Here is a 26,957-nt window from a genome sequence, read left to right as displayed (position 1 = left end):
GGATGTTAAAATCTTTCTATATTATAGGCTAAATATAAACTGTTGTGGAAAATGAAAAGTTTTTAGTCTCTTCATCTTCCATCTATTTAAGTGTATATTATTAATTTAAGAAATGTTTTAAAAGGGTGTGGTTAATTGGACATTAGGAGTTACAAAAGCTTTAAAATTAAACTGATGCCTTTTTCCTTTTCATGGAGTTAAAGATTGAAAAATATCAAAAATTTGAGAAAAAAAAGATAAATATCATTCCTGACTTTAAAAGCATGCCACATCAGCAGCCCCATGTTTCTCCTTTATATATATATATATATATATATATATAGATTTGGATGACAACCTGCAGGATACTCGCCTTATTCCTAACTAAATAATCAAATTATATAACTTAGCATATATTTTTTCAGCATTCTATTTCTTCAACAACTGAGTTTTCTCCTTTTGTAATCAGTGTAGTATATACTACTTTTTTGCGATATGGCTGGCACCACCCTTTTGTCTACTCAGCTGCTACAAATGTTGATGGCGGACACTTTTGCTGTTGATAGCGTGGACTTTGCTGCTACTTCTTGCAAACCATCAGGTACTTAAATCTTGCAATCACACTCCACATTTACTACTCCCCATAGCTACACACTAAATTCATCTTTCCCTCTTATTTCACAGATACTTTCTGGCGCAAAGGGCTAAAATGCAGCATTATGTAATTATTGTAGAATGTAATTATCTAATGTAAGCGACAGCCATGACAACAAACAAAACAACTGTGCCAACCATATTTATAATATATATATATATATATACACCCGCGCGCGCGTGCACGTGTGTCTCCATGTATGCACTATCATTACATTCAACTCACAAAAATATTGCAACGTTGGCCCATGCTTGCACGGGCAACTCTTACCTAGTTTGTAGTAGAACCCAAGCAAAATTTTCAATCTCTTCTGATAAGTCTCACCTCATTATATATAGTTTTACAAAAGAAAATTTCAACTAAGAAACCACTGTAATGAGAGGATTAAGAAAGCTCCACTTATCTACAATTCGGCCCTCGTCAACAAAGTCAGATTATGATGGTAACACAGTTTCTATACCCATTGATCATACATATCAATATCTATAAGCAAAGTTTCCACAAACTAAATGAAAACAAGCTAACAAGTGCAGGCTGAAGAACATCACTTAGGGTACAGAATGTCATAATGCCCTGGGCGATACAGCAGAGTGATAGATGGAGGATTTGTGGTCTTGGAAACATCACTATTCCCAACCTCCCTGCTAGTAGGAATAAAGTCATGGTGATTTACATTGATGCTGTTGTTCTCACATGAGCTTCGGTCAAGATATACAACACGGATTGGTACACCCAATGCATCTGATAGGGCTATAATTTGTACATGATCACTCTCTTCACTCATGGGTTCCACTGCTGACTTGCAAAACTGTGTTTTCAAATAACAAGATGGGTTAGGACCTGGATTCTAACAGCAGTGGGACACCATTTAACAAAACAGGTTGCAAGGAAGTACTCATACAAGTTAGTTTATTTAGTAGACATTAGACAATTTTAGGCATATGTTCATTGGTACAAAAATAAGTCTAAAAATTCGAAAAAGTTTTAAGAACAAACCTGCTCCACTGAGGTATTCGTTAGTCCTAGAATAAATGGTTCGAAAAACTCGGACCGCTTTCTTATTTCACCTGATGTCACAAATCTGAAGAACATAACAACTAAACAGCACACATCATCAGGTCACATAGAGAAGAATAAAGCACTTTATAATCTCACATTTACAAAGGTCGCCAATCGCTCATACCATAGTCAGAAATTGATGGATCACGACTTCTGCACAGGAGTTCATCATGACTGCAATAAACAAACCAAGTTTATTCCTTGAGTACTTCCAGTTCACCAGTGGAAGCATAAGGATATTAGCCAGTTAAATGGAAATTAAAATTCGAAAATGTAAAATCCAAACCTTATGGAATCTTCACTACCTTGAAGAACACTATCGAGTTGCTCGAGGAATAACTATTAGTCCAAAAAGATGAAACAGCCTCAGAGTGACAAATTTCATAATCAAATGAAGGAAATGATGCAAGATACTGATGTAGGCAATGCAGGAACGAAGTAACGAGCAAAGATTACTCAAGATACAGGGATACAACATATCTTGAGTGAAGATAAGATTAATAGTTATCAAAAGAGTGACATAATATAAGCTCCATCAACAAAAAAGTATTTGTCCAACATATCATCAATATCAAATCTTTCCTTCTAAATTCACTTCCCACCAAACAAAGATGTAAGATAATCAAGAAGATTACAACTCCTAGGCATGCAGTTTCCTTGGTTTTTGTTTTAAAATTAGATACCGAATACTACTAATTAGTAATACAATTATCCCTTCTATCATCATAATTGCCGAGGCCCTTATTGTGCATCTACCTTTATGGAAAATACAGGCTAGTGATTATTGGTCAAATCCCTGCCATAAATTTGGAGCAAAAAGGTTTAGAGATGTCAGAAAATAAATTAAAGGTGTGGAAGTCTGGAGCAGGAATGTGTGAGAAGATTTAATTGAAAAGCCCTTGCCCAAATTAGAACAAGCAAAATTTTCCTGGACCAAAAAGATGTAGGAACACATATCAAGAAAGATCAAGATGAAAATTAAGCAATAGAAGGTATTGGCTTAGCCGCTCAGGAACAACTTGGTAAGAACCAAAAGAAAAAGGAACATAGGGTTCAAATTCACTAATACAAGAGAATCAGAAGTTCATTCCTCACGAAATGGAGTGAAACTGGGAGTACAACCCAATCTACCCATGTATCAACTAAAAGTTGGTTACCGCCAGCAAGTCTCACACTTGTCAAAGAAAATTACAGCATAAAGTTGCATATGTAGTTGGGAGTGAAAACACTCATGGAGCTTGAACTTTGTAACATTTTCTGGTAATTCACGATAATAAGATATCTGGTTATTCCAACCTCCGGTATGTAAATGAGAAACAATATGCCGATTTATTCACGTAGAATTTGAGAAAGAAGAAAGGCTTCTTTGTATTTCAATGCCTTTATATCCCATGAAGAGGGGAATTTATACAAGTGAATCCTAACTGATTACAATTAAAAAAAGTTATATCTATAATTATGAAGGGAAAAGGAAAAATAAAGTCTCCTAAAATCATGCTAATTAATTTTTTTATTATTTTTGAGAAAGGTAACATTTACTTCTATATATCCACAGGTATACTACATCAAAGTGTAGTTCCCCTCCAAAAATTTGTACTAACAACAGCCCCTAAGATCTTCTAGTTACAACCACCAGTCAATAACATTAGAAACATCTTCAGAATTTCCTATTACTACTTGCTTACACCAAAAATAATTAAGACCTAGGCAGTTTATCTTTATCTTCTGAATATTGTTGTTCTTTCCTTCAAAACATCTTTGATTACTTTCATTCCAAATTGTCCACCAAATGCATACTGGGACAATCCTCCATCTCTCCTCCTTTTTTCATGCATTTCCATCACTATTCCAACATTTTAGAACTTCTATGATTCTCCCTGGTTTTGTCCACTTGATCTTCCTCTTGTGAATGAACATCTGCCATAATTGATCTGTCCATTTGCAGTGTAAAAAGAGATGGTTGACTGTCTCCACCTGTTCTTCGCATAAATAACATCTAGAGCAAAGGTTGTGTTTCCTCTTGTTCAAGTTTTCGTGTGACAAGACTTCCTCCTTTGCCAAAAGCCATGTGAAATAATTCACCTTGTATGGGATTTTTGTTCTCCAGATCATCCTCCAAGGCCATCCTGCTTGCTGCTCTTCAATAGGTCTCAATTCTCGATATGCAGATCTTACAGTGAACTCTCCCTTTCTCTCCCCTTTCCATATCAGTCTATCTTGCTCGTCTGTTAGATTGGTAGCCCTAGCCATTGTCTCATGAAATCTTGCTATGGATGTTATTTCCCAGTCATTTAAGTTTCTTCTCAGATGTAAATTCCACCCTTGTCCTGTCCATGTCCTGTCCATAAGTCTGCCATTGATGCTTCCTATGCTTGACTTAGATTATGTAGCTCAAGGAATGCTTGTTTGAGTGTCTCCTGTCCGCACCGGACACCAGATGTCATTCCAGAAGGCCACTTTTTCTCCATTTCCAACCTTACATTTTGTTCTATCTTTGACCAGTAGCCATAAGTTCCTGATTGATCTCCATACACTACAATCATAAGGGCTGGTCACCCCCTCTGTCATCCACTTGTCCTCCATGCCATATTTTGCTGTTATTACTTCCTTCCATAGAGATACTTCTGGTGAGGCAAATTTCCACAACCATTTCATCATCAAGCTCTTATTCTACGTACTCAGATCTCTGATGTTGAGTCCACCCCCTCTATTGCTAACTAGCAACTCCTCCCATTTGACCAAATGATACTTCTTCTTATCTTCACTGTCTTTCCATAGAAAGTTCATCCTAATTGCATCTAACCTCTTGGTTACTTTGGTTGGTATAGGGAATATTGACATCATGTATGATGGCAAGGCATCCAGGACACTGTTAACTAGAGTTAGTCTGCCACCTGAGGATAGATATTGACACTTCCAGTTCATGAGCTTCCTTTCACACTTTTCAATTACACCACTCATATTCCACTTGATTTGCTCTTAGCCCCCAAAGGCATTCCCAAGTAGGTTGTTGGTAGTTCACCTACTTTCCCTCCAAGCTTGTAAGCTAAGTCCTCAATATTTGGTACTGTGTTTACTGGATAAATGAAACTCTTGTTCCAGTTTATGTGCAAACCTGACACAGCCTCAAAAATATTTAAAATGACTCTCAAAATTAGCATGTGCTCCTTTACAGCTCCACAAAATACTAAAGTGTCATCTGCATACTGTAGATGAGTGATCTCTAGATTGTTTCTTGTATTCTCCCCCACTTTGAAACCTCTGATCCAACCATTTGCTCTTGCAGTGTGGAATAGGTTGCTCAACCCCTCCATAGCCAAGATAAAAAGAAAAGGAGATAGGGGGTCCCCTTGTCTCAAACCCCTGTTTGATGGGAAAAACTCACATGGGTTTCTGTTGATCAGAATAGAGAATTTCACTGAGCTTATGCAATGTCTGATCCACTTTAACCATCTTTGACCAAAACCCATCCTCTGCATCATCTTCATCAAAAAGTTCCCATTCAGGTGATCATATGCCTTTTGGATATCCAGCTTGCATAGGATCCCTGGTTGTTTATCCTTTTTCTTGGAATCAACACATTTATTGGCTATCAACATTGCATCCATGATCTGCCTGCTCTTGATAAAGGCCATTTGTTGCTTGTTCACAAGCTTATGCATCACCTTCTTTAGTCTTTCAGCCAAAAGTTTTGCAATTATCTTGTAAACTCCCCCCACTAAACTTATTGGTCTAAAGTCATTAAGTTCTTCTTCCCCTATCTTCTTAGGTATCAAAGTCACAAAAGTAACATTTATACTCTTCTCAAACACTCCTTCCACAGAGAAGTTTTGAACTGCTGCAACCAATTATGTTTTGATGATATCCCAACACTGTCTAAAAAAAGCCATTGAAAAGCCATCTGGGCCAGGGGCTTTGTCCCCCGCACATGCTTTGATGCATTCTAGAATTTTTTGCGCTTCAAAAGGGGCCATCAGTTGGTTGTTGTCATCTTCATCAATCATAGGACACTCCCTCATTTCCAATTTTGGCCGCCAATCCTCAGTTTCAGAGTATAGATTCTCATAGTACTCGGTGATCTCTATTTGAATTTCAGCAGGTTCAGTTAGTAACTCTTCCCTGACTTTGATTTTATCAATAGTGTTGACACTTCTATGTGAATTTGCTACCTTGTGGAAGAAATTGGTATTCACGTCCCCCTGTCTAAGCCAAACTGCCCTAGATTTCTGTCTTCATGCTGTTTCTTCATTTTTGACTATTTCTTCCAACTCAGTGGTAAGAGCTAATCTGGAAACTATCTCCCCTTCCTCCAAAATTCTCTGATCCTGTATCCTTTCAATTTCTGTTAATTGATTGAGTACAAGTTGCTTTTGTTGTTTCAGATTCCCCTGACCGGTCTTGCTCCACTCTTTCAACTTTTCTTTCAATGCCCTCAGCTTTGCTCCCAGTATAAAATCTGGTTTTCCCTAGAAATGAAAAGACCCCACTGTCCCTTTACTTTGTCATTGAAACCTTTTTTAGTCAGCCACCAATTTTCGAACTTGAAATATGATTTGGTTGACCCCCATTCTCCACATTGTAGCATCAATGGGGAATGATCAGAGACAATTCTCTCTGCAGAATAGATTGCTTGATATTCCTGAATTTTGTATCCCAACTTTCAGAGATCATGAACCTGTCTAGTCTTGCTGTTGTGGAATGTCTTTCACCTTTCCTCCATGTGAACTCTCCCCCCTGCTAAGTCCAAGTCCATTAATTCCATGTCTTCAATGAACTCTGAAAGATCTGTCATTGACCTGCTGATTCTACTACAGTTGAACTTCTCAGAAGGATATCTCATTGTATTGAAATCCCCGCTTAAGACCCAAGGACCTGTAAATAGACCTCTAGCTGCCCCCACTTCCCACCAAGTTTCTTCCCTTTCAACTCTATCATTTGGGGAGTAGACTCCCGTTAGGTGCCATTTAAAATCTCCTGGTTTTTGCCAGAGAAACAACATGAAACTGAGTATGGTCCCACACTACTTACTTCATCTTCCCATATTCTTTTATCCCACATAATTAGTATGCCTCCCCTAGTCCCACTAGCTTCTACATAATCTGCCCATCTAACTACCCCAAATTTCTTTAACTATGTTTGCAATCTCCCCCTCCAATTTTGTCTCTTGAAAACACACAACATCTGCTTTCCAGATTCTTAACATATTCCTGATCATACACCTTTTCTTCCCACAATTCAGTCCCCTCACATTCCAGGAAATAATGTTTAAATTCATTGATCCATGATGGACAAATACCCCCCTTTACTTCTAGAGCCATTTGTCACGTCCCGCCACATCACAGTGAAATTTTGTGTACGAGTAGGGGCGGAAGGGTCTAGAGTTGTGGAGAGGTTTCCGAAAGACTCTAGAACCCTTTAGATTATTCAAGAAGGCTAGAGAATTCCAAGGAATTCTCTAGAATAATTTAGATGGTTTCCAAAGAAAGCCTTAGAATTCTCTAGAGTGTGTAGAGAATTCTAGAGAGGGGCTTTTGTGTAAATAAGTTTAGGGACTTAGAAAGTAATTTAAAATTGTACTTTAGTCCCTAGGAGTTAGTATAAATAGGTGGTGCCATTCATTTGCAAGGCATCCAACCATCCAAGCAATCACTCAAGTGTAAAGCATTCTCCAAAGCAATACAAAAAGCCTTCTTCCAAAAACTCTCTCTTTGTTCTTTCTAAGTCTTTCCTTAAAAGCATTCTCTTAGCGATCCAAGTCTTAAAGGCTTCCTTGAGTTTACAAGATCTTGAAAGAGTAGTGAGTAAATTGTCAAGGGCCGCACAGAACTTTAGCCAACACTCTAAGTCTGTGACAACGTGGTATCAGAGCGAAGGTTTGATACTAAGGGAATGACAACCGAAGGAGACGTGAACGTCGCTACTAACGTATGCTCGGATGGTGGAAAGAGGAACCACAAGGGAAAGAAGCACCAAAAGAGTAATGAGGAAATGCTGCTGGATCCCACACCAAGCGAGGCGCTAACATCTCATCCACCTTCGACCACCGAAGCAAGTGACGATGAACGTGGCGAGGAGCCTATTGACGTCACCGCTGGAGAAGAATGGGTCGCAAGGGTTGAAGTGGCGAGGCAGGCCGTAGAGATATTAGGCCGGCGTTTGAACGTGGTTGATGGCAAGTTCAAGACACTTGAGGACTTCACCCTTGAAGAGACCGAAAACATCTGTAAGGAGTTGGAGGGACGTTAGCGGGCCGAGTTTGAGATGAAGGAGGTTATAACTTCCTTGGAGTGTCAGCTCATGGAGGCGTTGAGCACGATTGAGACCATGAAGGCCGAGATGAAAGCACTCAAGGAAGGTGTGGCAGTTGGAGGATCATCGTCGCTTGATCGAGATAGGGAGGCCAGGGTCGAGGCTCCCAAGCCACCTATGTTCAAAGGCGTCCGTGACGCGCAAGAGGTGGAGAATTTCCTTTGGCATTTGGAGAATTACTTCAAGTGCAACGGGCTGGAGAGCGACGAGAGTAAGATCAACACCGGTGTGTTGTATCTTTCAGAAATGGCCATGCTATGGTGGAGGCGCAAGGAGGCCGAGATAGGGAAGGGGACGTGCACCATCAACACCTGGGAGCAATTCCGGGAGGAGTTCAAGAAAGCCTTCTTCCCTAATAACGTCATCTATGAGGCGAAGCGCAAATTTAGGGAGCTGAAGCAAACGGGCAGCATCCGCGCATATGTGCAGGAGTTCACTACCCTCACGCTTCAAATTCCTAACCTCACGGATGATGATATGTTGTTCCACTTCATGGATGGGCTGCAAAATTGGGCCAGGACGGAGTTGGAACGTCGGCAAGTCAGGACCATAGATGAAGCCATCACGCAGGCCGAAGCTTTGACAGACTTCAGGCAGGAGAAGCCCGACAGAGCCAGAGGAGAAGAGATGAGAGGTAGTCATGACCATGGTGGGGGAGATCGTGGCAAAGACGAGGAGCAGCGGCCACATCCCAAGAAGCATGACACCTATAAGTCCGATGGCAAGAAGTCTGGACGTCATGGCAACACGGAGAGGAAGACAGAGGTTGCCAACAAAGGTGGTTGCTACATATGCGGCGGGCCGCATGGTTATGCAAGGTGCCCCGAACTGAAGAGCCTTGGTGCTATCCTGCGAGAGCGAAAGGCGAAAGATGCACAGGAGCAAGGACAAGGCGCAGAGACGACGCAGTTGGGCTTGATAGGACTATGCGGAGCCATCACAAAGCAGCCAGAGACGCCAAGAGGATACCGCGCGCAGTATGTCGACCTTAAGATCAATGGAAAACCTGCTTGTGCTTTGGTCGACACGGGTGCAGAGGTCAATCTCATGACCAAAAAGGCAGCAACGAGGTTGGGGTTGAGTTACAGTTCAAGCAACGCCAATGCACCCCCGACTCCCGTGTGTGGAGTTGCGCATGGAGTGAGCATCACGCTAGGTGAGTGGCAAGGTAAGACCAACTTCACTGTCGCTCCTTTAGATCTCTGACATAATTCTTGGGCAGGAGTTCTTCCAGTAGTGCCACGCAGTGATCGACCCCTACCTCCAACGACTTCTAGTCATGAAGCAAGGAAGATCATGTATGGTGCCCATGGTCAAGGTGCCGAAGACGGAAGGACAAGTCCGCCTAACGGCCATGCAGCTCGAGAAAAACCCTAAGAAGGAGTCGATGTCTAGAGCCACCATTGCAAGTTCGAAGAAGGACAATGGTGCAAGAAGGTCCTTGCCACCATGCATGAAGAAGGTGCCAAAAGAGAACAATGTCGAGATGCCAAAGAAGCCGCTGAGGCGCTTGCCTCCTAGGATGGAGGTAGGCTAGAAGACCGAGCTAGAAGCGATATGGAAGACGTTGAAGGAGTTGCGCAAGGGGCTTGATCGAGTCAATGGACTATTGGTCGCGCATGCCCAAGGCTCGGATGATGGTGTAGCGGTAATGCGACGCGGTCGTCGCATCAATAGGTGGGGGAGAGTGTCACGTCCCGCCACATCACAGTGAAATTTTGTGTACGAGTAGGGGCGGAAGGGTCTAGAGTTGTGGAGAGGTTTCCGGAAGACTCTAGAACCCTTTAGATTATTCAAGAAGGCTAGAGAATTCTAAGGAATTCTCTAGAATAATTTAGATGGTTTCCAAAGAAAGCCTTAGAATTCTAGAGTGTGTAGAGAATTCTAGAGAGGGGCTTTTGTGTAAATAAGTTTAGGGACTTAGAAAGTAATTTAAAATTGTACTTTAGTCCCTAGGAGTTAGTATAAATAGGTGGTGCCATTCATTTGCAAGGCATCCAACCATCCAAGCAATCACTCAAGTGTAAAGCATTCTCCAAAGCAATACAAAAAGCCTTCTTCCAAAAACTCTCTCTTTGTTCTTTCCAAGTCTTTCCTTAAAAGCATTCTCTTAGCGATCCAAGTCTTAAAGGCTTCCTTGAGTTTACAAGATCTTGAAAGAGTGGTGAGTAAATTGTCAAGGGCCGCACGGAACTTTAGCCAACACTCTAAGTCCGTGACACATTGCTGTGAAACTTAGAATCTAGTTGTAGGTTCTTTAGTTCCAATTGCCCTTTCTTCTTGCATGTTTACTATTCACTCTGTAACCCCTTACTTTCTCGCTTATTATTGTCAATTTTCATCAATAATTCCTTCGCTCTCTCTCACATCCTTTGAAATTAACCCCAAATTCTGAGCTCAGTTTGATTATATTTTGGTGTATCCATTCTGAGGTGCTCAGTGTGTTGTAGTCTTCCTCTGGGAATTGGATACCCAGTGGAATAACATCCTCTGCTCCTCCATTTGTATTCTCCTCTGCCAATGATTGTACCATTATCGCTGTACTTTTCTCCCCAATTCTTCCTTATTTTTTCCAGGCATGTCTACCATATGTCTCGCAACTTCCAGTTCCCCATCGTCCCTATTCCATGGTGTAATCTGGCTTTGAGCTTTATTTTCCTTCGTTTGATTCGCTGCTATCTCAATGTTAAAAATGTCTTCTGAAGGGATTTGTAAAGGTTGGGCTCTAGCCTTTTCTCCAGCAATTGGGTCCAAAAGAATTGGGCCCACTTTCCTTTGACCTAGTTTTTGTCTGCTATAAACATTATATTCTCCCCTTTTAAATCTCGGGCCCACTTGCATGAGAGAACCCTCACTGGAAGACCCCACGTGCCTATCCACCTTTTTCGCTGTTATTACCTCCTTTGTTATCTACAAAAGCTGATCTTGGGTATTGACTGTTGGGTATTTTCCCTTCTCCTCTCTCCTCTTTTCTAAAAATTTCACGGTGACCGGAGCTTCACACCATACCGGAATGGTGTAAGTGAAATCATCGCAGGTTATTTCTACTTCTTTGGGAATCCGTTCACCGTCGCCTTGTACATTTATTCTAGCCCAATGAAGATGATTTTTGAGAGAGGTCTCCTCCTCTGTCTCGATATAGCCTCCACATAGGTTACCGATCTCTTTTAAAACCTTCTGCGACCATAGATTCATAGGTAAACCTAGCAGTCTGATCCATACCCAATCTCTCCTTACTTCTGCAGGCCAGTAGCCAATTGTTGGTTTCCACCATTCAAGTTCCAACTTCATCTTCTTCCAGGTCCATTGGCCTGTTAAGACATGCTCTGCTGTTGGTCTTGACGGTAGTTCAAACATAAAATGGCCGTCGTACATGGCATACACTTTGACTTCTATCGCCGACTTCCAAGAGTTACAGGCCCATCTTCTTACATCGTTCAAGTTAGGGTTTTCATTTGTTTGGCACTGGAATTTCCCTACTAAGCATATGTTCAAGAGGTCCTTTTCTGATTGCGATTTGCCTCATGTGATCCTTACTCTGTTTGTTGTGCTTTGTATCTCTGCCTTCTCCGTTGCCTCCATCACCCATCTGTCACGCAATAAAGCTTCTTTGTAGGACCTGTGGAGTTGTTTGTTGCCCTTTATTGTTATCCCCTGTGTTTTGTCTAGTTCATAAATAAACCCAACAATCTTGTGAGCTATATTCCCCCAACCTCCTTTGAATGTAGATTCTGGAGTAATTATAACTGATTTGTTTTGACCTTGTAATGCTATAAAACTGATGTATCTCCCGCTCTCATTGTATTTAGGCCGAACCCATCGATGGCCCCCTAAAGTTGGCACCAACTTTCACTTAGACACTTCAACTGAGCTTTGTTCATTTTAGACACCTTATGTCATTTTGACACTTCTTTAACAATCAACAAAAGTTAAAAAATGTGTGTTATCCACTCGCGGATGACATGGCATGATGACAAATTAAGAGAAGACATGTGTCAATTTGGTTAAAAAAGTAAAAATTTAATTATAAGAAAGAAAAACCATTTAAACTTATATTTTAAAAAATTTTCAATAAGAAAAGACTTCATTTTCTAGGAAGTCATTTCAATGACTCATATCTAAAAAAATTCGCCGAAAATTGGAGTTCCGCCGGAAAAATTGAGGAGATTTAGATCCAATTTGTTTTTCAATGACGTCTCATATTTTCTTTTATAACTAATAATTCTAATTCTAAATAAAATAGGTTTTGGCGGAAGAGAGGGAGAGAGAGAAAGATAGTAACAAAAAATGGTGGATCTCCATCTTTTCCGGTGAGGTAGTGGTGTTATTTTTTAGATCTGATTTTTTTTTTAAAAAAAAATAGCTTTTGTAAGTTATTTCTATCAGTCTATGATTATTTTTTAATCTTTCAATGAGTATATGATTCTTTTTGTTTTACTCAAAATCAGTACATAATGGTGGTGAAAGATGAAGGAGAAAGAGGGAAGAAGATGAAGAGAAAAAATATTATTTTTCACAAAAAAAATGCTTTCTACGCACTTAAAATCAGTGCAACACACGCACTTTGTCAATTCAGTAAAAAGTGTCAAAATGACACAGCGGGACATGACATGAGGTGTCTAAAATAAACAAAGCTTGGTTAAGGTGTCTAAGTGAAACTTGGTGCCAACTTTAGGGGGCCACCGATGGGTTCGCCCTTGTATTTGAGAGTGCAATAGAACTCTGCAAAGTGGTCCTTCATGTTCCACCTCTTAACTGTCCTCCCCTGCACTTTGGAAGCTTCAATAAATACTGTAACTAACCATTTCAGGACTTTAATGCTAATTTCCATTCTTCTCATCAGACGTCGCCTGCGTTCCACCCATACAAACCAACTCCCAACTTTGTCTTTACATCTCGTAATGTCGCAGGACTTGAAACCTGCGTTGTAAAAGATGCTATCCTCCCCTATTGGATGTGTTCCGACGAGCTTGCTAGATCCACCCATCTGAAACCTAAATTTAACACACTTTAAACTAAAAATTGACAAGCCTCGATATTTGTGCCTGAGAGCATATTTGAATGTTATACAAGTAGGTATTTTGAAACACAATCAACACTCCTCGTCAAGTTGGAGCAAAGATGCCGCACTCATACATGCCCAACTTGCAAACCAAAATATGGAAAATCTTACTGAGGCCTTTTGTAAGCACATACGCTAGCTATTTTTCTAACGGTACATGAAGCAATCAAGATGCCACTAGAAACTTTCTCTATGATGAAGTGTCGATCAACTTCACTATTGTTCGGTCATGTTGAACAAAAGTCTACACTATACTGATTGCAGCTATGTTGTCGCAGTACAAGAAAAGTTTCCCTTTTTCAAACATTCTCCATTCTTCCAGTAACTTTTGTAGCCAAAGAAGCTCAAAACATCCATATTTTGCTTTTCGCACTTTATCTTGCAACTACACTTTGTTTCTTTTCCAAGTAACTAGGCTTACTCCGACTAGTGTACAAGAACCAGATGTAGATCTTCTATCATCTAAAGATCCAGATCAATCTGCGTCTGTGAAAGCTTTTATCCGGAAGCGACCATGTTTAGAGAAAAGCAAACTTTTCTTTGGAGCATACTTCCGATACTGAAAAATGTGAAAGATAAACTTGCATATGAGGTCTAGGGGATCATGCATAAACCAATTCGCCAAGCTGACTAAATAGGCTATGTCTTGTCTAACATGAGAGATAAGCGAGTCTTCCAACCAACCTCTGATCTCTCTCCTTATCATTGACCCTCCACAACCCATGTTTGTAACTTGTAATTGTTTTCAATTAAGCGATTATATTGACTTGCACCTTATCATACCAATTCATTTCAATAAAATCTAGAATATACTTCCTTCTATTCATATTTTTGTTATAGCAACAACCTAAATCCACATGAAATACTACAACCTACCTAGATCATTAATCTCAACTCTTCAATCAGGTCATCCCCTATCATTCTTATATCATCAACATAAACAATGAGAAGGGTGAGTTTACCCTTTTGATGTGTTATGAAGAGGGTGTGATCGACTTTGCTTTGTTGGTAACCAGAGAGATAATCGTTTTGGAAAAAGATTGTTCACATGTAGCTGCACTGTGTCCCAATCAAGATTAATTGCATAATAAATAGGAATTTTGATAGGGTTCATCTTAGCAATCGGGGTAAAAGTCTCCCGCTAATTAACTCCACAAAATATGAGTGAATCCTTTAGCTACTAATCTTGCTTTGAATCTTTCAATCGAGGCATCAACTTTATGCTTCGGAGTGAAGACCCATGTGCAGCCAACCAACTTTTGTCCAGTGGTGAAGTGACAAGTTCCTAAGTCTCATTTTTTGACAAGATCTTCATTTCTTCAATCAAAACAACTTGGTTTTCCTACAATTCTGAGGAGTAGACACAAAAGATACAGGCAAACAAAGACTCTATATGAGGGAGAGAGGGAATTATAGGAGAAAAAATTAGATAAAAGATGTTTGGTACAAGATCTTACTCATTTACTATAAGCAATAGGCAAATCTAACCCATTAGGAAACGTAGACTCACCAATAGAAGAGAATTCAGTTTCAACAAATTACATAACGGCTTCTTGTACTCTATTTCTCCTTGAGTGAGTTATCAAACCAGGTCTATCTAAATGCTCAATAGTCTTCCCATGAATTCTTTCTTCAACTTCATTTCCCCTGTGGTAGTGTTTCTCCAACTTGGGAGAATCATCCTTTCTTCCTTATTGGTCTCTACTTGAAGAGGTGAGGTGATGGTGTAATATTCACAATAAGGCTTAGATCCTCGAAACATAACATCCATGCTGACAAAGGATCTCGTGGAAGGAGGATGATAGCAGCTGTACCTTTTTATGTAGGATAATACCTACTAAAGACACTTTAAGGCTCTAGGTTCAAATTTTCCAAAAATCCTAGTGTAAACAAAGTTGACAACCCAAACACCTTTGGAGGAACAATATATTAATCTCACCCTTTTAGAGCCTCTAGGTTATCAAAAAAATATAGGGTTTTAAGTGATAATCTATCAATAAAATAGGCGGCAACTAGTTACTAGAATGGCATCCTCTCGGTAGGTTTTTGGTAGATACAATGTAAACATAAGAGATCTTTCCATTTCTAATATATGCTTATTTTTCCTTTCAACAACCCATTTTGTGCACTAGTCTAAGGACAACTAGTGAGAAGGATTATCCAATTGAACTCCAGATAAGAATCAAATCTATTATCCATGTATTTTGTGCCATTGTCAGTTCATAACATTTTTATCCTAGCCTTAGATTAAGTACAAATCATCTCTTAAAATGATTGAAAGCAAGAGAAAATCTTACTTTTGACCATTAACAAATACACCCAAGTCAACATAGTGTAACAATCAATTAAAGTAACAAATCATCGATTTCCAAACAAAGAAGTAGTTCGCATAGGCCCCCAATACATCAAATGAATAATCGTAAAAGGAGTAGTACTTTTATGATCACTCAAAAGGTAAGAGTTATATTATGGTTGACATATTCACAAGCATCACCAAACAAAACGTTAGACTCAGTTCTGGAAGACATACTACAATACTAACTTCCGTAAAATAAAAAAGGATGGGAGCCCGAACCACCTATAACACTAGATTATTTCGTTGGTTGACATTCTTATTTCCTCAAAGAAAAAGCTAGACTAGAGTCTCAAGTCCCATCAAACATATATACGTCATCATGCAATTTACCACTATCTATTTGTTTGTAGATCCTTAAAAAACACAATGATCAAGAAAGAACTCAATACTACAACTTAGTTCTTAGGTGATGGGACTATCAGACAACAAGTTAACAAAAAACTCTGTTAAATGAAGAATGAATAATAATGTAATATCAGGTGAACAACAAATAACATAACTTGTTCTAGAGACGGGGATTAAAGAGGGCATTGGCTATGCTGACATAATTCCGTTTGGGACTAGGAGAGTAGTTTTGCAAGTTTTAGAGGAGCCTGCATTTGTCTATTCGCACCAGAATCAACAATTCAAGAATTAAGGTAACCAGTAAAGGCAGTGCTTGATTACACATAATTAAATGTAGCAACAAAAGGTGAGTCAAGTTTGGTCAGTTGTTAAGATGTTGAATTTTATTGAATTTCATGATAAGTCAAAGTTTCTACACAAGTCGTATCCCCGTAATTTTAATAGAACTTCAAATCAAGAAATAGGATTTCCTAGAAATATAGAAGGGAAATATCTTCAACTCAGCCCCTCAGAGAATCAGGTGGACAATTTGGAAGGAGAGGAATGCTAAATGTTATGATATGATAGAGAATAGTATGTATCCAGTCAATGAAGTCACAAATATGAACTGCCTAGCAGCAATCCTTAGTGGGGAAATTGGTACTCTGCCAACAACTTACTTGGGAATGCCTCTAGGCGAAAACTCCAACTCTGTTGATATGGAATGGTGTGCTGGAGAAGTGTGAAAAGAAATTGGCTAGATGGAAAACTCAATATCTGTCCTTCGAAGGTAGACTGACTCTCATCAATTCAGTCTTAGACTCCTTGCCAACTTACATGATGACCTTGTTCCCAATACCAGCAAGAGTCATCAAGAGATTGGACAGTATCGGGAGAAAATTCCTATGGCATGGCAACAAGGAGAGGAAAGGCTTCAATTTGGTGAAGTGGAAGGTAGTTATAACTGACAAGAAGGTAGGGGGTGTGGGGATAAAGAACTTGAAGGTACAGAGTAAAGCTCTCAGAATGAAATGGTTGTGGAAGTTTGCCAATGAAAATCAGATGCTATGGAAAAGGGTAATAAGTGCAAAATATGAAGGCGAAGATATGTGGATGACCAAAGAAGTGACTACACCTAATGGAGTGAGTTTGTGGAGATCAATAAGAGACATGTGGGATGAAGTTAAGAGTAATGCAAGGATCAAAGTTGTAGATGGAAGCAAGACAAGATTTTGGAAAGATGAGTGGCATGAAAAAGGGAAACCTGGAAGTTCTTTTCCCTGACATATACAATATAGTTTTGGGACAGCACAATACTATAGCAGAGTTATGGACAAATCAGGGGTGGAGCTTCAATTTCAGAAGACAATTCAATGACTGGGAAATAGCAAGAGTGGCAGAATTTCTCAACACTTTGGAAGCTTTTAATGGGCTACAAACAGGGGAAGATGTTATGTGGTGGAAGGGAAATAGCAGAGGGGAATTCAAAGTTAACTCAGCCTACCAGTTGATGGATCAGACAAACCGACAAACATACAGTTGGCCATGGAAGCAAATATGGAGAAGCAAAATACCTCATAAAATCTCATGCTTCATATGGTTATTGGCCAAAGAAGCTGCTCTGACTCAAGATAACTTGAAGAAAAGAGGGATAACCTTATGCTCTAGTTGCTTTCTCTGTGGGGAGGCATTAGAGACAGTGAACCATCTGTTCCTACATTGCAAGTATACCCAACAACTATGGAGGGTTTTTTTGAATCTCAAAGGCATCTCCTGGACCATGCCCAGGAAGGTCTCAGAGGCTTTGAAGAGTTGGGAGGCAGCAGGGGTGAATGCAAAGGACAGAAACAGATGGAGAATTATCACTGCTAGTATATGGTGTGTTAGAATAGAAATAAGTATTTCCTACTTAGAATAGAAATAAGAATAGGAATAGGAATAGGAATAAGAATAGGAATCCTAGTTGGAAAAGGATTCCAATGTAGTGTCTATAAATAGGGTCTCAATGTAACTATTTAGATACACAATTCAATAATATTTTTCGTATATATTTCTCACATGGTATCAGAGCATTGGTGAGAACAAACAAGTCACCGTATGTCTATGTCAATTTCCGGTGACGGTTGGGTCTGATTTTGTTATACTTTTTTCTTTCTGTGGGTGTTGTGCGAAAACCAACACCACCACGAGGCTCGGAAAGCCCCCGCGACCAAACCCCAGCCAAAACCACCGGAAAACACCACCCCACGCGCTCTCACTCGCCTATCGGAGGTGGCAGTTTCCGGCGAGATCTGTCTCACGCGCCGGCGCGTGAGGGCTTCTCTGATCATATTTTTTTGAGATTTTTTTGACAGTTGGGGTCGTCCAGCCAATCCGACCAGGCCCATACTGTTTTTGACCAGATCCGATCGCCGGAATTAGAGTTCCAGCTATTTCCAGGCAGTTTCCGGCGACTTTTCTTCGAGATTTGAATTTTCCGAGACAAATTTAGCATAATGTCTTTTGGGTGTGATGTTTTTGGTTCCAAAAATATGGGGATTGGAAGTTCTAGCCCTATAATCACTTCAGAACTTTTATTGGGAAGTTCAAACTATTTATCTTGGGCTTCCTCGGTTGAGTTGTGGTGCAAGGGTCAAGGTGTCCAAGATCACTTAACGAACAAGGCTTATGAGGTAGATGTAAAGGCAAAGACTAGTGAGGAAGATGCAAAAGCCAAAGCACAATGGGAGAAAGTAGATGCTCAATTATGTAGTCTCCTATGGCGTTCTATTGATTTCAAGTTGATGCCCTTGTTTCGCCCATTCCAGACGTGTTATACAGTTTGGGAAAAGGCTCGTGCTTTATACACTAATGACATATCTCGATTCTATGATGTGATATCTCGATTGACCAACTTAAAGAAACAAGAATCCGATATGTCTACTTACTTAGGACAGGTACAGGCAGTCATGGAGGAATTTGACACATTAATGCCAGTTACTACGAATGTGGAAAAACAACAAGAACACAGACAAACATTGTTTCTAGTTCTTACTCTTGCTGGACTTCCTCCTGATCATGATTCTGTACGTGATCAGATTTTAGCTAGCCCTACAGTTCCTACAATCGATGAATTATTCTCTCGTCTCCTTCGTCTTGCGGCACCTCCCAGTCACAAGGTAGTTTCATCACCCACTGTTGACTCATCTATTCTTGCATCTCAAACCTTTGAAAAGCGTACATATCAATCTATGGAGAATCGGCGAGGAGGAGGGCGTTTTGGGAAACCTCGATCCAAGTGTAGTCATTGTCATAAGCCTGGACACACTCGTGATATATGTTATATTTTGCATGGTCCACCACCCAGTTATGATCCTATTGTTCTAAAGGAATATAATGAGTTCCTTCGAAATCGCGCAAGTAAACAGACATCTCCACCAGTAGCATATGGTGCTCAACCTAATCAACCATCCAATAATGCTCATATTGCTCAGACAGAATATGATGAGTTCCTTCAGTATCGTGCAAATAAGCAAACGTCTCCACAAGTAGTTTCGGTTGCACAACCTGATGTCTCTGTTGCGGGTAATTCTTTTGCTTGTGTGTCGCAATCTAGTACTCTTGGAACATGGGTCATGGACTCTGGGGCTTCTGATCATATCTCTGGTAATAAATCACTTTTATCCGATATTGTTTATTCACAATCTCTTCCAGCTATTACTTTAGCCAATGGGATCCAAACCAAACCAAAAGGGGTTGGAAAAGCCAAACCCCTATCTTCTGTCACCCTAGACTCTGTTCTTTATGTCCCTGGTTCTCCTTTTAATCTAGCATCTGTTAGTCGTTTGACGAAAGCCCTACATTGTAGCATAACTTTTTTCGATGATTTTTTTCTCATGCAGGACCGCAGTACGGGACAGATGATTGGAACAGGACATGAATCACAAGGCCTTTACTATCTTACCTCTTCAAATTCCTTAGCAGCATGCTCCGTTACAGATTCCCCAGATTTAATTCACAAACGTTTGGGACATCCGAGTCTATCCAAACTGCAAAAGATGGTGCCTAGTTTGTCTAGTTTATCCACATTAGATTGTGAGTCGTGTCAACTTGGGAAACACACTCGTGCTACGTTTTCTCGTAGTACTGAGGGTCGTTCAGAGTCTATTTTTTCATTAGTTCATTCTGATATTTGGGGTCCTAGTAGAGTCAGTTCCACCTTAGGATTTCGTTATTTTGTTAGTTTCATTGATGATTATTCAAAATGTACTTGGGTTTTCTTAATGAAAGATCGTTCTGAGTTATTTTCTATTTTCAAAAGTTTCTTTGCTGAAATACAAAATCAGTTTGGTGTTTCTATTCGTACTTTTCGTAGTGATAATGCCTTAGAATACTTATCCTCCCAATTTCGGGAGTTTATGACTCACCAAGGCATTATTCACCAGACTACTTGTCCATACACCCCTCAACAAAATGGTGTAGCTGAAAGAAAAAATCAGCATCTTATTGAGACCGCTCGTACTCTTCTCCTTGAATCCAATGTTCCATTGCGTTTTTGGGGAGATGCAGTTCTTACGTCTTGTTATTTGATAAATAGAATGCCCTCTTCTTCTATTCAGAATCAGGTTCCCCATTCCATACTGTTTCCTCAGTCACATCTCTATCCTATCCCTCCTCGTGTCTTTGGGAGCACATGCTTCGTTCATAACTTAGCCCCAGGAAAAGATAAATTAGCTCCTCGTGCCCTCAAATGTGTCTTTCTTGGTTACTCTCGAGTCCAAAAAGGGTATCGTTGTTATTCACATGATCTTCATCGATACCTTATGTCTGCTGATGTTACATTTTTTGAGTCTCAGCCTTACTATACATCTTCTGATCATCCTGATGTCTCTATGGTCTTACCCATACCTCAGGTTTTACCTATGCCAACCTTTGTGGAATCTACGGTTACTTCTACATCTCCAGTTGTAGTGCCACCACTACTAACTTATCATCGCCGTCCACGTCCAACCCTAGTCCCAGATGATTCATGTCATGCGCCAGACCCTGCTCCTACTGCGGACTTGCCTCCTCCTAGCCAACCGCTTGCACTTCAAAAAGGTATACGATCCACTCGAAATACTAACCCACATTATACCTTCTTAAGTTATCATCGTCTATCATCACCCCATTATGCATTTGTGTCGTCTTTGTCCTCTATTTCCATTCCTAAGACTACAGGTGAAGCACTTTCTCATTCTGGATGGAGGCAGGCTATGGTTGATGAGATGTCTGCTTTACATAAGAGTGGTACTTGGGAGCTTGTCTCCCTTCCTGCAGGTAAATCTACTGTTGGTTGTCGTTGGGTTTATGCAGTCAAAATTGGTCCAGACGGTCAGGTTGATCGACTTAAGGCTCGCCTTGTTGCCAAAGGGTATACTCAGATATTTGGGCTAGATTATAGTGACACTTTCGCTCCTGTGGCTAAAATTGCATCTGTTCGTCTTTTTCTATCTATGGCTGCCGTTCGTCATTGGCCTCTTCATCAGTTGGACATTAAGAATGCTTTTCTGCATGGTGATCTTGAGGAAGAAGTCTATATGGAGCAACCACCTGGTTTTGTTGCTCAGGGGGAGTCTAGTAGCCTTGTATGTCGATTGCGCAGGTCACTCTATGGTCTAAAACAGTCTCCTCGAGCTTGGTTCGGGAAGTTCAGCACAGTAATTCAGGAGTTTGGCATGACTCGTAGTGGAGCTGATCACTCTGTGTTTTATCGGCATTCTGCACCAAGTCGATGTATCTATTTGGTTGTTTACGTTGATGATATTGTTATCACCGGTAATGATCAAGATGGTATCACCGATTTGAAGCAACATCTCTTTAAGCACTTCCAAACTAAAGACCTTGGCAGATTGAAGTATTTTCTAGGTATTGAGGTTGCTCAGTCTAGATCAGGTATTGTTATTTCTCAACGCAAGTATGCCTTAGACATTCTTGAGGAGACAGGGATGATGGGATGTAGACCTGTTGACACTCCTATGGATCCGAATGTTAAACTTCTTCCAGGACAGGGGGAGCCACTTAGTAATCCTGAAAGGTATAGACGACTTGTTGGAAAGTTGAATTATCTCACAGTGACTAGACCTGACATCTCTTTTCCTGTGAGTGTTGTAAGTCAGTTTATGACTTCCCCTTGTGATAGTCATTGGGAAGCAGTTGTTCGTATTCTGCGATATATAAAGTCAGCTCCCGGTAAAGGACTACTCTTTGAGGATCAAGGCCATGAGCATATCATTGGATATACAGACGCTGATTGGGCAGGATCACCCTCTGACAGACGTTCGACATCCGGATATTGTGTTTTAGTAGGAGGTAATTTGGTGTCGTGGAAGAGCAAGAAACAGAATGTGGTTGCTCGATCTAGTGCAGAATCAGAATATCGAGCAATGGCGACAGCAACTTGTGAGCTAGTTTGGATCAAACAGTTGCTGGGAGAACTAAAATTTGGCAAAGTTGATAAGATGGAACTTGTGTGTGATAATCAAGCGGCTCTTCATATCGCATCAAATCCAGTGTTTCATGAAAGGACTAAGCACATTGAGATTGACTGTCACTTTGTCAGAGAAAAGATACTCTCGGGAGATATTGTTACGAAATTTGTGAAGTCAAATGATCAGCTTGCAGATATCTTCACCAAGTCCCTCACATGTCCTCGTATTAATTACATCTGTAACAAGCTAGGTACATATGATTTGTATGCACCAGCTTGAGGGGGAGTGTTAGAATAGAAATAAGTATTTCCTACTTAGAATAGAAATAAGAATAGGAATAGGAATAGGAATAAGAATAGGAATCCTAGTTGGAAAAGGATTCCAATGTAGTGTCTATAAATAGGGTCTCAATGTAACTATTTAGATACACAATTCAATAATATTTTTCGTATATATTTCTCACATGGTGGACTATTTGGAAAGAAAGGAATTCTAGGTGTTTTGAGAGCATAGAGAATGATGTCCAGAAAGTCAAGTTAAACTGCATTTTATTGTTATGTTTTTGGTGTAATCAAGTATACTCCAATGACACTGTATCAGTAATTGATGTTTCAGACTCAATATAGACTGAAACAAGTGGAAAGGAGACATCTGTATATAATGGTTTCAGTACATGGGTTTGTGATATAATACAAAGTTACCTATTTAAAAAAAAAATAGAGAATAGTATGCAAAAGATTAAGCTAAACTGCCTTTTATTAATATGTTTTTGGTGTAATCAAATATATTCAAATGACACTATCTCCATAATTGATGTTCAAGATTCAATTTAGGTAGGAGTTAGCGGGATTTTGAAGTAAATTTTGTAAATATGGTTTTCAGTACAACATCTGCACTGTTTGCGATGTTGCGCGGACTCTTCATTTTTGAAGGCGAGCCCGTCTCGACGCGACACTGGTGCGGGTGCGTGTCGGATTCGGTCAATCCGATCCGGACACTTTGACCAGAGCCGAGAAAAAAATTTGGGGAAAAGGCGATCAGTTTCCGGCGACCTCTTCAGAGAGGCGGCGGAGCTGTAAGAAGCTTGAAAAAGTAAAAAGAAGAAGAAAGAGGAGGAGTTTTTTCTTCATTGGAAAAGTAAAGAGAAGAAGAAAGAGGAGTTTTTTCTTGAAAAAGTACAGCAGCTTTTTTATTTTTTTGAAAAAGTAAAGTCTTTTCAACTTTTCAACTTTTCTTGAAAAAGAAGACTAAAGGCTAAGGGTTTCTCTAGATAAGTGTGTCCTTTTTTATTTATAAAATAAATTAATACTTTTAATGTTTATTATATTCTCTCTTTTCTTTAACAAAATTATACCAAAATATGCAATTCATTATTAAATATATTTCATAAATATTTTTAATAATATTTTATTATATATATATATATATATATATATATATATATATATCCACTTATTTGATTATACTAGATATATTATTATTGTTGTTATTGATATAATTTATTTTTCGAGGTACGCTAAAAATAATAAGCAATTATACCATGTATATATAATATATTACACCTTATATTATATATACCATGTATACCAATTAGCCGTATCCCCGCACCCGTATCCATACTCGGATTCGCACCCCCGAATCTTAAAATTTAAATTTTGCCGAATCCGACTCTCGGATTTGCATCCGTCTCGGATACCCGCACCCGAGTCCGAGCAACTTAGACTGTTTGTGAGAAATATACAAAGTTACCAGTTCCAAAAAAAAGGTCCCTCAGAGAAGAAGAAAAAAGGCATAATACAAACTTGGCCTGAGTTGTCAAGTAAGCACTCCAATGTGCACTCTCAAAGTTGGAGTGCTTAGTTGCTAGCTGAGGCCTAGTTTGAGCGTCTGTCTGTTTATGTATTATGCCAAGAAAAAACAGGAAAAAATCATCAGACAGATTCGTCTCACCGGAAAACCAGGTCTACCTTGCTAGAACCCTAGCTTTGGGATCGAAATAATCTAAAACTTGGTGGGTAGGCTAAAAATCCCATCGTAAGTACCCTTTAGGGACAGCTTCAAGGGGAGAGCAAACTCGGCCTCTTTTTTGAAAAAAGGAATCCTAATACTACAGGGATAAAAACTCACCTCAAAAGGAAACAATGACTCTAATAACATGTAGAACTAGAGAGAGAAGTTCATTGTATTTCAGAGTCTTTACATCCCATGACAAGGGGTATTTATACAAGTGAATCCTAACTGATTAAGGGAAGACAATCAATTATAATAAAAGAAAATATTTTATTCTTACAATTAAGCTAGAAAAAATATGAAGTCTCCTAAAATCATGCTAATTAATCAACACAATCAACAACTCATTTTATTATTATTAAAGTGCATTAAACAGTATCTCTTGAAAATTCATCATTAGAGAGCAGCCCTTAACTAATATTGCAGTACATGTTAAGCTTGGAACAGTGAAGAATTCTTTTAACCAACAAGTTTACCATTTCATGTTCAGTTGATGGTACATCATTTAAAACTTAGACACAATTAAACATACTGGGTACACCAGAAACATAGATTGAGAACTCCTAAGTTCAATGCATCAAGAAATGACAGTTCTATGCAAAGTCACCAAACATGAAAGAAAGTAATTGCAAATAATAAGATAGAAAGACAAGTTACTGCAAAAAAGTCTTCAAAGGTGAATTCTGCATAGCCCAAACTTTGAAGTGTCTTCTTGCATTCCTCAATATTAGCTTTAATGTGTTGAACTTCATTGTGATCTTGTGATTCCAGAATGTGCTCCTTTAGTTGAAATACATGATCCATTAGTAAGTAAAGATGCCAAAATCAAAGTCCATGCTAGAGAGTCACATATGTGTTACAAATAACATGCAGAATAAGAAAATAAGCATACAAGGTAACCAAACATGAAACTGCGGAAAAAGCAGTTCCCATCTCCACGTGTTCTTCTAATGGCAGCATACTGTTCACTCAGCACCTGCAGAAGTAGTTACATGAATTACTGAGAAATGCAGAACAATCACCAAAAAAACATAAATATAATGTTCAAACCTTTATTTTCTTAAGCACAATTGAATTTCCCAGATGGTATTCAGCTTCTAACGAAGACAAAGGTTCCTGCAGATCATCTCGGACAAAATACTCCAATTAATCAATGTATTTACTAAAGTTCAAGTAACTAGAGCAAACCTTGCAAGAATTTTGTATCTTTAATTCTTCACAATTTTCTATAAGGATCTTGAACAATCCCCGTAAGTTTAAAAGATATACACACAAGCACTACAAACGCAGAAGAAATGGTAAACCATGGAGAAACCACAGAATGATATACCAGCAAGGCAGAAAGATGAAGAATGTCCTAAAGCTAGCCAGCGAGAGGGTTCACAGGATGCAAATCCTTGCTGGTAACACAGTCAGTCAGGTCAAGTGAGAATGGTGAATCAGGTGAAAAATTAAACTATGCACGTACATACTATTGAAAAAATGCAGAGCCAACCAACACATAGATACTGGTGCTATTGTGGCTACACCTCCTGATTTCACAAGAATACTACAGATAATGGCATGAGTTGATTGGAAATGCCATTCTGGCACAATATGATGTGGGGGAATCATCAGATTAACAAGTAATTGTCAGGAAGAACCAAAATATTACGAGCATAAAAATTTCCACTTGGATAAAAGAAGAGCAAAAGCTACTCAACAGCCAACCTTCTAGATCCTTCACCTTCTATTATGGTCATCAAATTATCCATAAATTGCAGTGCACAGGTGAATCTTGAGAAAATCAAGCAAAATATATGAGTCCAGGAATATGTTGTACAGCTTCTTTTTTTTTTTTGATAATGAATGTTGTACATCTTATTTACTGGATAAGTGATGCCTATTTTTCAGTTTCCAGAACACAAGAAAACTAATTGAATTAGAACACTTTGGAGCATCAGGCAGAAGTATAATCAGAATATTTCTGTTGAGATAAAGATTAAAGAAGAAGAAGAAGAAATTCCTTCAAGATTGTTAACAGTATGCACAAACCAGTGAAAACAAAACTAACCCATTCCCTATGGGCCTAAAAACAGCAGGAATCAGGCCAATTTGATTATAGAACACTAACATGTTGAGCAGGTAACTGAGATAGAAAGAAGTATGGGTTTCTAAATAAAAAAATTAGTACAAATAAGTACGACTTGCCTTATCACCAACAAATGGAACTTTTACAGCTTGTTCAGCTTGTATGGCAGAGTGCTGTTGCATAATATCATCATCCCTGTATTTTTTCCAGTCATCAGTTTCAGAAGATGTCAACGTTTCCTTTTCTGTATCAGCCACAGCCTCAGCCACATCCCCTTCCTGATCCTGCATATCTATTATATCTTTCTTCGTTTGATGGTAAGATCTGATATCAAAGACACCAATTAAATTTGTGAAAAAATATCAGAGTAGTCTATTTATTAATAAATAACCAGAATCAGTATACGACTCCAGGACTATTAACATTGCTACAAGCCTTTGACAAAAACATGGTAGGTAGCAAAGAATCTACAGGTTAAAGGTATTAACTAACAAGAAAATCACAAACACCACCACCATTTCAATGCAGTTTAATAGGGGTTCCTAAATATAAATAACTCTGGGCATATTCTTTACCCTTCAGATCTGGGTGGAATCGCAGGCAAGAATATCCACTTCCACCGGAGAAGAAAGGTGGTTCATGCAAGCAAACAACCAGCAGATGTACCAAGGCTCAGAGGTCGG

The 26,957-nt window shown here is 39.3% G+C and overlaps 1 protein-coding gene across 1 annotated transcript; it reads right to left on the bottom strand.

Moving 5' to 3' along the window:
• Positions 1-1,083: 1,083 nt before the first annotated feature.
• Positions 1,084-26,957, bottom strand: LOC125833258 (OVARIAN TUMOR DOMAIN-containing deubiquitinating enzyme 1). The gene is made up of 9 exons (XM_049512405.1): positions 26,850-26,957; positions 26,394-26,598; positions 25,254-25,319; positions 25,096-25,179; positions 24,861-24,983; positions 1,980-2,032; positions 1,818-1,867; positions 1,631-1,731; positions 1,084-1,442 (listed from the first exon to the last, which is right to left on the bottom strand). Exons 2-9 carry the CDS (start codon positions 26,562-26,564, stop codon positions 1,179-1,181), a joined length of 912 nt encoding a protein of 303 aa, XP_049368362.1. The 5' UTR covers positions 26,565-26,598; positions 26,850-26,957; the 3' UTR covers positions 1,084-1,178.

The sequence above is a fragment of the Solanum verrucosum genome, unplaced genomic scaffold (assembly GCF_900185275.1).
Source record: "Solanum verrucosum unplaced genomic scaffold, falcon-dt-bn FXZP01000097.1, whole genome shotgun sequence".
Classification (NCBI taxonomy): Eukaryota; Viridiplantae; Streptophyta; class Magnoliopsida; order Solanales; family Solanaceae; genus Solanum; species Solanum verrucosum.
This window is presented reverse-complemented; position numbering and strand designations above follow the sequence as displayed.